We start from the raw sequence: 13,647 nt of genomic DNA on the forward strand, positions 1-13,647 counted from the left end.
GTTAAATCTGTTTGGAATCACAGCAAAACCCTGCTCTGGCAGACAGCTCAACACCCTCTTGGGAAAACGAGCCACTGCAGACACTCGGTGGGAAGCTTTGATGGCTGGGGAGCCAGCTTCCCGGCCACTTGACCCTGCCACGTGAGGATCCTCCCCAGCATCTATTTATACGGTCACATCTGAAGTGTTGAAGACGCACTTTGAGTCATCTCTGTGAAAGGAAAAGCTTTTTTAGCTCTGAAAAAATGTACGTGTGCTGTGCCTCGTGGTACGCAGAGCCCCCTGCCATGAGCACCACGGCACTGACTACTTTGGGCGCCGTGGAAGCCTCAGACCAACTGCAGATTTATTTATTTTTTTTCCAAGAGGTGAGGAATATCCAACCAGCAACTCACAGCAGCAGCAAAGATGGACTTAAACCACCTGTACTTCCAAGGGGGAAGAGGACCTGTGGCCAGGATGAGCCCCAGCCTCCCCATGAGGAGCTCGCAGGAAGCCTTGCTGCCACCCCAGTGGGTGAGGGAGGTCTAAGAGACCTGGATTTTAAAGCCAAGAGGTGCTACCCTGCCCAGCCTCCTTGGCTTCTTCATTCCAGCTCCCTGGAGCAGCTCAGCCGAGCTCTCAGTTGGATCTGGACCCTCATGGGTGCCGAGGTGTCCCCGCGCTGTACCGTACCTTCACAATTTCTTGGGCTATCTGCCTCGTCTTGTTGACATCCAGGACGATTTTGGCATCTCTCACCACCGAGTAGAGAGTCCGTCCTTTACACAGGCTGAAAGAGCAGGGAAAGGGAGAAGATAAAAAACATGGTTTACAAACCCCTGCCAAGAAACATCCCCAAATTATAACAGCAGCGGCTGTGGCAGGGAACTATAAATAACCACGAGAGCTCTGGCTACATCTCAAGGCAGATTGGAGATTCAGCAAGGAAAATGGGGGGCTCCCCCCAGTTTGGCACTGGGAGGGAGGTCACTTTGCTCCCCAGTGTGTGCTGGTGTCATCTCCATGGTGGTGGTGAGTCCCATGAGGGGTGACCCGGGCTGGTCCCCCGGTTCTTCCCCACGTCCCAGCCACCAGCAAAGCCACCTGGTCCTCTTGCTTCAGACTTTTTTGTGCAAAACTGGCCACAGCTCCCCGCCTCTTCCCTCGGAGGATACAATACTCACAGATGTAACATGAGTCAAAAGAGGAAAGATGGGGGGGGGGGGGAAAAAAACCCCAACCAATGCACTGTACAATGTCCTCCAATTTTCCTTCTCGTACCAATTACAGTAAAATCTATTTACAGAGCCTTAATTACCAAAGGCAGCTGGAGGGGGAGGGGGGGGATATAAACCAATTAAAAATATATTGACATTTGAATATCATAATGGAGTACGTGGGTGGATGCTGCCTCGACTCCCGCCCACAAAAAAAAGGGCTTTTTTGCTTTTCTATATCCACCCACGCTCATTACGGGCAACTTTAGAAAGATGAAACTGGATACCTGTGCCCGGCAAATAAAGCGCCCGACACGCATCTCATTAACGAGGCTTCGGCAGCGACAGACGTTAATTTGATCCTGTTCTAGTTAGCAAATAAAAAGTTACAGGTTTTAATTCCTCTGCATCCTCGCTCGGCTCCACTGCTTTCCCCTTTGCCCCTCTCCTCCAGCCCCGGCGATGCCAGCACAGACCCGTCTGGATTTGTTGCCTGGGAGATAACGGGTTTTGCCCCTTTTTGGATGGAAATAATCAGCCCAAACAGTGTCACAAGGGCTGAGGAGCATCACACCGAGCCACCCTGGGTTCGCCTGGGTACCACATTGCTCAGACAAGGAGAGGGGATGGTTTGGACCCCTGGTATGGATGAGAGGGAAGAGAACATCACGGTTTCAGCTAGGATAGAGTTGACTTTCTTACTAGCAGGTGTAGTGCCATGTTTTGGATTTGGGTTGAAAATAGCCTTGGTAAAACACTGGTGGTTTTGGTTGTTGCTAAGCAGTCAAGGCCCTTTTTGCTCCAACACAAGAAGCTGGGAGGGGACACAGCCAGGAGAGCTGACCCCAACTGACCAAAGGGATATTCCATACCATATGACATCATGGTCAGTATATAACGCAGGGGGAAGAAGAGGGAAGGGTGGGATGTTTAGAATTATGGCATTTGTCTTCCCAAGTAACAGATCTCCGCTTTCCTGGGGATCACTGAACACCTCCCTGCCCATGGGAACCAGGGAATTAATTCCTTGATTTGCTTCTCTTGCATGCGCGGCTTTTGCTCTACCTATTAAACTGTCTTTATCTCAATCCATGAGATTTTTCCCTCACTTTCACTCTTCCGATTCTCTCCTCCATCCCAGCTGGGGGCAGTGAGCGAGTGGCTGCGTGGTCCCAGTTGCTGGCCGGGGTTGAACCTTGGTTGAACCGAGGGCAGCGACGCTCAGCACAGCCCTGCGGAGCATCAAGCAACTCCCCTCGCTCTGCAAATCTGGAAAAATCGGGAATGGAACACTGTGGTAAAGCCCCGCTTTTATTTTTGCCCCCCAGGCTGGCTGAGAGCAGAGCAACGAGGCCAAACCCCCAGGGGGCTGTGCCGTGTTTTCCTTGGGGACATCGCAAACAGCAACGCCAATCCCCTCCAACCACAGGGTGGTCACCATTCCCCCATCGCTACTGTACATCCTCTGGCCAAGGCTATCACCTGGATGCAAATAAGGTCCCCAGGAGCAATTACAATGAGATCCAGAAAAAAGGAAAGCTGAGCTCTTAGCAGCTCTTTGGGGAATTAAACTGGTGAGGATTGGGATAGCGCTTGTTGGGAATAAACCTTGCTTGCTTCTTCAGAATCTCATGGACGCAGAGGAATCTTCTGCTCCTATGCCAAAAAACTCTGCGTCCTTCCACAGGCAGAGAGCACAATTTTCAGGTCAATCAGGAAGGAGACCGATCCCTTATCTCATGGGTTTTGGAAAGACAACAGCATCCTTCAGAGCACTGTGCTGCTGGTTGAGTTGGAAATAGCCTTGCTGGATGCAAACAACCACTGCAGGGAGTTTAGGGCACCTTCATACCCATGCAACTGCCTCCTCGGTAATGCTTTTCCTTGCTGGGGCGTCTCCGCACGTCCCTGGGCACACCAAACCCTCAGCACCCCCAATTCCCAACACCCCCTTCCCCTAACTAAACCAGCCGCTTCCCATCTTCTGCAAGAGCATAGCTGCAGCCATGGAGAAACGTGGATTTGTCTGAAGATTAGGATCCAAGCACTCAAACTGCTCCTTGGAAATAAGCGATAAAGGCAACCCTTGGTTTTCTGCAACCAGAATTAAAGGCTGCAAAATTATGACCATCCATCCACCTTTCCAGTATAAAGGCTTTTTGCGCTAATTTGCTAAATAACCCTGAAAAGCTCTAATCTCCACAATGACAGCCTTTCTGCCACCTCCCATGACCTGCCTGTGCAGGAAGGAGTTCCCCCCAGCCCTCCCTCCTCCCCAGCAAACACTTGGTTCCCCCTCCCCCCCCAGAGAAAACCATTCCAGAAAGTTGCTTGTGGTCTGCATTACTCACAAATTGACATTGCAAATGCAATGAATAGATTAGTGCTGGAAGCGGGGGCTGATTTCAGCCCTAAAGTGAGTTAAGATCAGCTGTTTTCCTGGAAAAGGGTTGTTTAGAGAAAAACCCTTAAGTTTCTGCCTATCTGAACCGCAGAGATAACCCCGGGAGTGGAGCCTGCAGCCCTTTGCTGATGAGATTCCCGTCTCTCCACTTCATTTACGGAGGGACCACATTAAAGGAGGCGGCAGATGCCCCTGGCGCAAGGAGAGCAGCCACCGCTCAGACCTGGGGTGGTGGCACCAGCCCATGGTGAAGCACCACGGGCATGGGACACGCCACCACCGCTCCTCAGACCTTTGTAGAGCCATCGAGGCAGCCCAGGTGCCTCTCTCCTCCCCTCGATGAATAATTCCTCTGAATGAATTCAACCAGCAACCGCCGCACCGGTATTTGTTAGAGTTTTCTTGCTGGATAAGGAGCTGCCAATGCCGAGATAAAGCCCGGTTGATATCTATTATGCAGCACCTGAGCCCATTCAGCCACCACCTGCACAACCTTTTCACGGCAGAGCTCAACAATCTCGCTGCTTCTCGCTCCCCGTCTCCCATCAATCGCTCCCCATCGGGGGCAGGAGCATCAGGCACAAAGCGCAGCTTCCCGGGGCGCGCTCGTCATCTTCTGCCTTCCCGCTTGGAGAGGTCTACGCCGAACGGCGGCATTGAGGGGACCCGCTGGCTGCGAGCCGAGCGGTGCTGCGGATCACGAGGCCGGAGACCGCCTACGCTTGACACCAGAAACAAAGGCAGATGATTCGCGTCTTCAGACGGATCCCGGCTTATTCACCGCTGAAGTATGTGTTCGTAAACAAATACTTCTCGTCTCCTCTGAAACCTCTCCATCCCACCCAGCGGCGGCGCAGGAAGGTTGGTGACGTGTGTCCCGGCATCCCGCCAAGCCCCAGCCAGAGGTGAGGGGCAGCAGGGACAGGGGACAACCTGACTGGGTGGCTCGGGGACATGAAAAGGTCCTTCCAGGGGTCTCCAGCGCCCAGGAGCGCCCCTCAACCCACAGCACAACCTCAGCTCCCAGCTCTTCCCCGGCACTAGGACAGTCCCAGCCCCATCCCACTGCAGATGCAACTCTCTATTCAAAATGAGTTTCTGAAGTGTTCAGCCAAGCAAGCCAAATCCCAAATTGCTTTATAAACACTCTGCATTTCACCAGCGTGGGCTGAAGACATCAGCAACGGGAGCAAAGCCAAAACGACTTGCAGAGGAACAATTCGGGAGGGATGAGTGAGGAAGAGCTGGAGCACTGCCTCTTGATATTTTTGCTGTTTGATAAGAAAACAGCCTCATCCATCCCCCAACTACTGGGGGTTTTCCCCCCTGACCCTGCTATATTGATGGCCATCACGTCTACGTTGATGGCCATCACCTCTATAGGGCTGAAGACCTGAGCTTGGCTCCTGCCCGGGAGCAGGAATGAATTCAGAGCTGACGGAACAGCAGTTGAGCGCAGGTTGCCATGCTGTTACTTACCCGTGTTTTGTGCTTTTCTTTCCTCTGCCCAGCCATCCACATAAACGCCCATTAAATTAAATAGGATCATTTGAACACCCCAAAGTGATAAATACCAGACCCCAGGAAGCTCATTACTGGCTAGTATATTGATTTATGGGGAACCGGCTCAGATACCATGGCGATAGCCGGCACTATACACCCAGGGGAGACACAGAAGGAGAGAGAGTGGGAATTAATAATAAGTACTTTAATATAAAAACACCTCTGCCAGCAGGTTACATCTGTGCTTGAGGAAAGACAGAGCCATGGAGGGGCTGCTCGGATGCTTCCACGTTCCCCATCAGTTTACTGATTTTTAGCATTGCGCGGAGAAGAAGAAATCTTTGGGGGATATTAAGAAAGATTCGGCTACAGCAAGCAGAGCTGCTGAGCTGGGACTTATTTGATTTCGTTGGAACAGGTCTAGCCGTGGCAGAGGCTGGGGGGGTGGGGGGGGTGGGACGAGCACTGCACACGCCTGCCCGTGTCTGAGTTATTTGGGAAGTTTTCAAGCTGTTTCCCATATATTGGCTTGGTTTTCTCTTTTACTGACTCCTGGCAACTGCGCTCTTGAAACTAGACAGCCACAAATGCGGTTCACAAAACAGAAAGTTAAACAAGGCTGGAAGAGCAGTAAAAAGGGAGAGGTTTGGGTTAATTTTTTATCCCTGGGCTTTGTTTTCCTCACAATCAATAAGAAATATCGCACCCTTGACGCACGCTCTCCCTGCTACGCCGGCATGAGCGCAGCAGAGCAGTGGCATCACCCGGCTCGAGCTCCTCAAGCCCTAAACACACACACACCCCCCCCAAGGACAGCAGGGACAGCCAGCTGGGACAACTGGGGTCATGCTGACATGAGCTGCAATGAGTTTGCTAGGTCTCAGTCCAAGGAGACAGCTGGCGTATGTCAGACCCCACACCTATATATATATATATATATATATATATGTAAACACATACACACCTTTTTCTCCTAGCGAATAGCTTGTGGCAGGGAATAAAAAAGCATGGCAGGTTCCTGGGCCAGCTACACTTGCTGGGATGCCAGCGGCACCCAGTCCTATTGGGACCCTCAGTCCCTCCCAGTCCTGCAGAGGGATGCTCAGGACTGGTTTCACTGGGATTCAGCACTGCCAAAGCCTCCCGGGCAAAGGGAAGCAGCTCTTTTCCGAGCCACACATACCCAGCACCTTCAGATTTAGCATGGAAAGGTCTCAGCCCCAGGACTACAACTTTCCTTTAATTTCCCTCCTCTTTACTGGCAAGTGGGAAGCCGCCTTCCCTTCCTCTCCCATCACTTTCAACAAAGGGAAAAGCGTGTTTTTCCTTCCTCCCTGGGCACCGAGAAACACCATCCATCCTCACTGGACCACAATCAGGGAGAAAAGCAACAGCCGAAACCTTCCCAGCAGCGCAGTGCCATGAGATGCTGAACCAGGATCCCACAGCATCTATAGGAGCCTGGTCCCTCCCAGGGCACCCCGGTACTTTTCCCAGCAAACTCCACCTCCGAAGTGAACACAAATCTCCCAAAACAACCCCAACAAGGAAGCAGGGAATTAATTATCTGCCATGAGCAATGTTTTTGGTCGCAGTAAAGCCCAGGTCCCCAGCCCCAGAGGAGCAAAATTAGGTGGGGAAATAGAAAAGCCCTGGAGAGACGATGCTCCCCTCGTCCCGTGCTCGCTATCTCTGCCCGAGGGAAGCGCCGTCCTTTGATGGATATTACTTAGGCAGCAAAATTTTCCTTCCAGCAGCTGGCAGGCGAGATAACTACAGCCAAACTGCGAGGGCTGGAGGAGGAGGAGGAGGAGGAAGAGGAGAGGGATCAGCCTCCCTGAGAAGTAGCTCCAACTCCACTGCCGCTTCAGAAAAAAAAAAAAAACCACCAAGTTATTTAGAAAAAGCAAACTCCATGCATTTTTATTTGAAGGAGATAGTGTCAGAGGAGAGGAGCTATTCTACAGCTGCAGGGAAAAGAGCCAAGAGACAGGTGAATGCAAAGCAGCCCTGGGGCCCCGGTGGCTTATCTAAAGCCCTGACTTGCAAACAACTCATCCGAAAATACTTGATGCTTTCAGATGGCACTTGCTGCCTTTTGAAAGGGTGGGCTCGTAATTGGCTCCGAGAGGGCTGGCTGGGGGTGCGGGGCTGGGTGAAGGCGCTTTGACCTCTCCTTGCCTTTGAAGTAGCCTAATATATTCTCTGCTCCGTGATCCTCCTGCTATTTTGAACTTCAGGAAGGAAAAGAAACTTTAGAAAAACTCCTTCTTTTGAAGAGAGGGAGGAAGCAGGTCTTTTGATCGAGACGGCTGCTTCACTAGAACTCAACTCCACTTTGGAATAGTAATAATAATTATTATTAAGAAGAAAATTAATAATATTGTCACAGGAGGGCTCTGTTTCCCTGGGCAGCCTCCTCTTTGGCTCAGCAGGAGGATGCCAGCACATGGGTCCTCCCATGAACTCCCCCAGCAAACAGCTCTCCCCGGCCCCAGAGAGGATCCCCGGCATTGAGGATGCTCAGAAAAAAATAAAGCATCGTGCTGAGCTGTCACTCAATGGCAATGGGAAGAGCTGGCAGGAGCAGAAAGACTTGGTGGGACCATCTCTCAGCGGGGCACTTAATCACAGGCTTGCCCTTAAACACTCGCTTAAATCCCTTCCTCTCTGGTAAAGTGCCTCCGCGCCGAGTCCCGCTGCGTTAAGTGCTCCCCCCAAGAAGTCACGGCCAAAATAGAAATATTACGGCATTTTGAAACACTTTTAAAATACAAAGAAGAACTTTCCCCTCGAGCATCCCCCGCCAGAGGAGCGCGTTAAGGCCGTGCTAACGAACAGCCGCTGGCGGGGATTTGATGCTACGACGGGGGAAGAGAAGCTCAGCTGGCGCCGGAGCAGCCAGCTCTTATTTCGACATCAAACACCCTCACAGAGAGAGGATCAAGCCTTTCCCCATCCCTGCCATCCTCTTGGCTTGGGATATTTCGGTCTCCTCCCCAGCCCATCCCGCTCTGCAAGCTGCCGAAAGCAACGCTGTCTCCAGGCGGAAGATATATCCTCGCTTAACGTATATATTAATACACCTATCGACTTTCCTGTTGTCAGTCGTTATCAAGATTTATCCAGCCTGATGGCCCCTTATTGATTGCGAGGGAGTGTATTCCCACGGGTCAATCAATTCTGATCCAGCCTGTGGCATGAAGTCAATACCTATTTATTATATGATCTACGAGCTCCATTATTTAACTGCTAAAGAAGGGGAAAACGTAGCAGAAAGGAAAACAACGCAGAGGCAGGGCAGGAGGAGATGCTTTGGCCCCCAAAGCGGGTGCTCGAATGTGGGGAGGGTTAGGGGAGGCAGGGCCTCGTGGCTTCTGCTCCCAAAATACACCCACGAGTTGGGAGAGAAGGGCTAGACCTGAAAGGCATCTCGGAAATCACCAGCTCTGGGACATGTGGCTCCAGCCTGGCAGCTCCGTGCCTCAGTTTCCCTCCTTTCAAGCAGGAATTAGAGCTCCTGCTTGACTTTCCAGGGCAGGAAAGAAGACTGATGGCTGTATTTTGAGATCATTGGGTTGCAGTGAGGAAAAAAAAAAAAAAAAAGCTAATTTGCTGTTCATTAAAGACCAAACAGCCAACATTGCTCCCTGGGGAGAACAACGGGCTGCCTGCAAGCAGCATGCACAGGCTTGCACAGCCCATCCTGGCCCCATGGAGCACCCATGGGGGAAAACCAAGCAGTCCCAATCTGCTTTGGCCTTTTCCTCCCTTCCTTCAAATCATATTAAATATCCGCCTGGCCCCCAGCTCCCTAAGCATTAAGATATACAAGCCCCAAATCCTTCACAGCTGAGCCGGGACGCTGTAAATGTCAGGAGGTTTGGCATGAGGAGAAGCTTGGAAGAGCCGAGCATTTAAAGCCCAGCTTTGTCCAGGGGTCCCCGTGCCCGCAGGGAAGGGGGTCCGGGGATGGGAGAGGATCCCCTGCCAGGAATCAGGCTTGTTCCTCCCAGCAGCAGAGCCGAGCATTAGACATTGCCAAAAGCCAGCATAGACATAAATTATAAAATCAAAATAAACCCCCAACATTTAGCCCATGTGGCGCAAGAAAGTGGTCCTGTAAAATCCAGCCGTAGCATCTCGGATATTCTTCCTATCCCTCGCTCTCACACCTTCCCCATTAAATCATGGCAGGTAACGTGTTCCCTGTTATTAAAGCCTATTTACTTCGTTTGAATTGCTTGAAAACTCTGTTTTCATCTTTGGTATCTCACACGAGAAGAGAGCCTGGGTTTACGTTCCTTCTCAACACTCAGCTCCCCACCACTAACCACCAGCTCCAGGGAAGGGTTTGGGAGACCCTCCCTCTCCGGCAAAAATATTCCAAGTTCCTCTGCTTGAAGGGCACCTTTGACAAATTAATTCTCTTTATATAGTCCTGCCATGGTCAAGTTTAATTCCTAATGTTCTTCAATGTTCTCCTTGGTCTTCCCAATGCATCACGGCAGGGCCATAAATCACGGCCACGTGGCCCCGGGTGGGACGGGCAGCAGCCATCGAGTTGGCTCCTGGTTGCACCCTGTACATCTGCAGTGTGATGCCAGAGTTGCTTTGGCATCACACTGTGATGAGAAAGGGGCGAAAACCCAGCCAGAAGCATCTCAGAGTGCAAACCCCAGGCTCTTTGCATGGGCTCCTAGTGCCACGTTTGAGCTTTTCACTAAAACCCAAGTAATCTTCTTAGAAAAGCTGCACCAAATCCCCCACGCGATTCAGCAGGAGCTCAAAGCCCGGGAGCTCAAAGCTCAAACTCCAGCTCAAACCTTCTCTCCCCAGCTTTTCAGACCTCCTCACCTCGCTCCCTTCTTGCCAACAACATTCCCACCCAACAAGAGTCCTTGGTGCCCCGCAGAAAGCTGCACCCAGCATGCTGATCCCTCCACCTCAGACTTGACGAGATCCAGGAACCTTAGGAAGGATCAAGAAGCATTAAAATTCCACACACCTCCCTTTTATTTTTTTTAATTTCCCCAGGAAGAACACCCAGAATCCTAAAACCCGGTAGTTTCTGCAATCCGTTACCTTCGTGGGTGGCTTGAGCCATTTTAAAAACATTAGAAAACTGTTAGACTTTAACCTTTGAAGGACCTCCTGGGTGGTTGAGGCTTTACCTCCCCTCCCCACGCTGCCACCGACGGGGGCTGGGACAAGGAGTTCCGAGGAGCTGACGTGAGCTTACCCAGGCTGGGCTTTGTCTCATTCAATGACAGCAAAAACAACTTGTCATTTGCCTGTATGCCGCACAAATGACTTTTTTTTCAGTCCTTTCACATTTCCACTGGGCCGAGGACTTTGATGCCATGTCGTGCTATCCATTATGCAGCGCTCAAAGCGCCGAGGTTCACATTCGCTCTTGCTCAAGACTAATTAAGATGAATGTTAACTGTCCCCACCGCTCATTACCCAAGAGAAAATCTATTAGTGGCTCTGATGGAAGCGCTCTTTGGAGTCACCACCTCCCATTGCCAAAAGATGCTGAAAATTTCTTCCTTTCCGACCCAGATGGTAGCATTAAGAGAAAACTCAACAATCATAGAATAGTTTGGGTTGGAAGAAACCTTTAAAGGTCATCTAGTCCCAAACTCCCTGGGACTTCTTCTGGTTGCTCAGAGCCCCATCCAACCTGGCCTTGAACCCCTCCAGGGTTCCACCACCATCTCTAGGCATTCACCACCTCTCTGGGCAACCTGGGCCAGGGTTTCACCACCCTCAGTGACAATAATTTCTTCCTTCTATCTAGTCTAAATCTACCATCTTTGAGTTTCAAGTCATTATCTCTTGTCCTATTGCATCAGGCTCCGCTAAAAAGCCTGTCTTCACCTTTCTTATAAGCCCCCATTGTACTAAAAGCCCACAATAAGGTCTCCCCGGAGCCTTCTCTTCTCCAGGCTGAACCCCCCCAACTCTCTCAGCCTGTCCTCACAGCAGAGGGGCTCCAGCCCTCCCAGCATCTCTGTGGCCTCCTCTGGTCCTGCTCCAACAGCTCCATGTCCTTCTGCTGTTGATGGCCCCAGAGCTGGAGGCAGCACTGGGGGGGGTGTCTCCCCAGAGCAGAGGGGCAGAATTCGACCCCCCCCACTTGCCCTGCTGGCCACGCTGCTGGGGATGTAGCAATGGTGTTCCCAATTTTGTGGCCAGACCAATGGTTAACGCAAAGAAAATCAGAGCATTAACCAAGAGCATCACGCTGACGGCAAGCCTCAGTTTCCCCTCCCAGCTTTTGCCCCTGTATTTGGAAGGGGAGAATTCTTTCTGCTAATGAGAGCATCCTTGAGCAACACAAGCGAGCAGGAAGGAAAACATAGGGATGTGGAAAAGTAAAAATAAACTCATCTATAAATAACCCCTCTCCGGCAGCGCCGGGCGGCACGGCATGGTAAAGCCCCTTCCAGGGACGGGCAGCTGCTTCCAGCCTGCCAGCAGGAAAAGGGAGATTTCTTTAACAGCTACAAGAAGTTGCTCTTTTCGAGTGGAAAAAGTGTCCTTGAGCAACGACCGCTGGGCACCCAGAAGAAAAGGGGCCTCTTCTGCACACAGCCAGTTCAGCCCCAGGGATGTGTGAGGGGAGGAGTGGGTGAGGAAATTCAGACATACTGGGTCTGTATCTGTAACTGGCCCCATCAGACACCTGGGACTGATTTTCCCCTGCTCCAACCAAAGCCTTCTTTAATGCTATTCCCATAAATCCACATGGAAAACTTGAGTTCCTCCAGAAAAATCCTGTTTGAAGAGTGATGTTTTCTCTGCATGGGGTCACCAGCCTCCCTCTTCCCCCAGTGCCACATCCTGGACCATTCCCAGTATCCTCCACCATTCCCAGTATCCTTGACCATTCCCCGTCCAGCTCACACCACATTGTCCTCTTCCCAGACTCATTCCCTATGATTCCCAAGCAGCAGCTTGGGAAGCTGCGCAGTGGCAGAAGAGTCCCCAGGGGTGTCATATCCCTTAGGAAAGCCCTGCCTATTCCAAGAAGCAGGGCCAGAGGAGGAAACACACATGGGATGGAGACCTCCACCTGGCAAGAAGGCTTTTCCCCACAGGAGATGATCAGAGATGTCCTGAGAAGCCCCCAAAAATGTTCAACCAAGGATAGACCAGACAAGGACTGGAGGCATAAGGGCAAGGGAGCATCCCTGAGCTGTCGCCCTGGGAAATGCATGGGATGCTTTGCCCCGAGAGCCCCAGAGCTGCCTCCTGGGGAAGCACCAGCAGGACAGAGCCCCTTGGGAAGCCTCAAAGGGGAATAATTTGTGTCTGGAAATGACCTTAGGGCTAAGGGTTGTGCACACATGCAGTCCTGGGCTTCCCAAAAATTCCCTGAGCCCCCTTCCAGCATCCCCCTGGGTTCTCCTGCATCCTTGTGGCCAGCCCACCACCAGCACCAGCCACAAGCTGGTCACGCCCCAGAAACCCCAACAGGAGGAATCCAAACAAGTTTCCAGTTGCAATTGAAAAACTATCATGATGTTGATTCTGCCTTCAAAGAATACAGTTAAAAGCGGGTCGCCGGTTGTAGGCAAAGAGCAGGGAACGCTCAGAGATGTTCTGAGCACGGGTTATATTTAGGGCAATCCAATAAAACTGTACTTTGACCTTAAAAAAGGGACCAAGTGCAGCTGGGAAGGAAAGCAAAGCGAGCAGCGCGCTCCCCAGACCTCATATTAATGCATCAAGCTACTGCAGCGCGCATATTTACTGTGTCAAACTGTCAAAAATGGCACCTTTATGGTTTTATATAAAGAGGCATTAGAATAGAAAACACTTTGGAGCTAAAAAAAAAAATTAAATAAAAAATTAGAATATATTGCCCAGGTTTTGCTAGTGAATAGGATTGGAAAGCTGAGCAAATAGTGGCTGCGAAGGGATCACGGAGCAGGACAGAGAAGCTGCGTTTTCCTGCCTGGTGTAATACATGGATGGGGTTTCTGATGCATCGATCAATACCCGTGTTTGCACACTTTTCGAAAAGCTTTTGACCCGAAGCTAGCTAATAGATGGAGATCTGAAACGCTTCTGGATTTTTCCAGATGACCGGTTTTTGGTCTAAAATAAAAAGTTTAGTTTTTTCCAGTCCCCAGCTGGAGAGAGCCAGCCCTGGTTTGGAGTCACCCCGGCTCCAGAGGGTGCAACCCCCAAGCCAAATGCTGCCCATGAACCCACCGGGGCAGGGAGCAAGCGATGGCATAAGGAGCCACAAATTTGGGTTGAAATCCTTTGCTATTGAGCAAGAGGGGGAGCAAAGGAAAGCCCCCACCCCGACACCCATAGAACCAGCCCAGTTGGGACCGGGTGGCTGGGAGGTGCCACTTTTGAGGGGACATTAGGAAGGGAAGGTGCAATATTTCACCGTTAATGGCTGTCAGAAGCGTTGCCATTTCAGCACAGGCTCTTTGAAACCCTGCCAGGAGGAGGCTGGAAATTCAACCTCACCTTGGGGAAATTTCTGCAAGAGAAGGTAACGCGTGGCGGGATGCA

The 13,647-nt window shown here is 51.3% G+C and overlaps 1 protein-coding gene across 1 annotated transcript in view; it reads right to left on the bottom strand.

The window, feature by feature from the left end:
* Window positions 1-13,647, bottom strand: part of KSR2 (kinase suppressor of ras 2) — an 82,822-nt gene that overhangs the window by 11,992 nt on the left and 57,183 nt on the right. Inside the window, exon 15 of the mRNA XM_074159501.1 lies at window positions 676-772. Coding sequence (XP_074015602.1) covers window positions 676-772 — 97 coding nt within the window. The remainder of the gene's footprint in view (window positions 1-675; window positions 773-13,647) is intronic.

Source organism: Numenius arquata, chromosome 16 (assembly GCF_964106895.1).
Source record: "Numenius arquata chromosome 16, bNumArq3.hap1.1, whole genome shotgun sequence".
NCBI lineage: Eukaryota > Metazoa > Chordata > Aves > Charadriiformes > Scolopacidae > Numenius > Numenius arquata.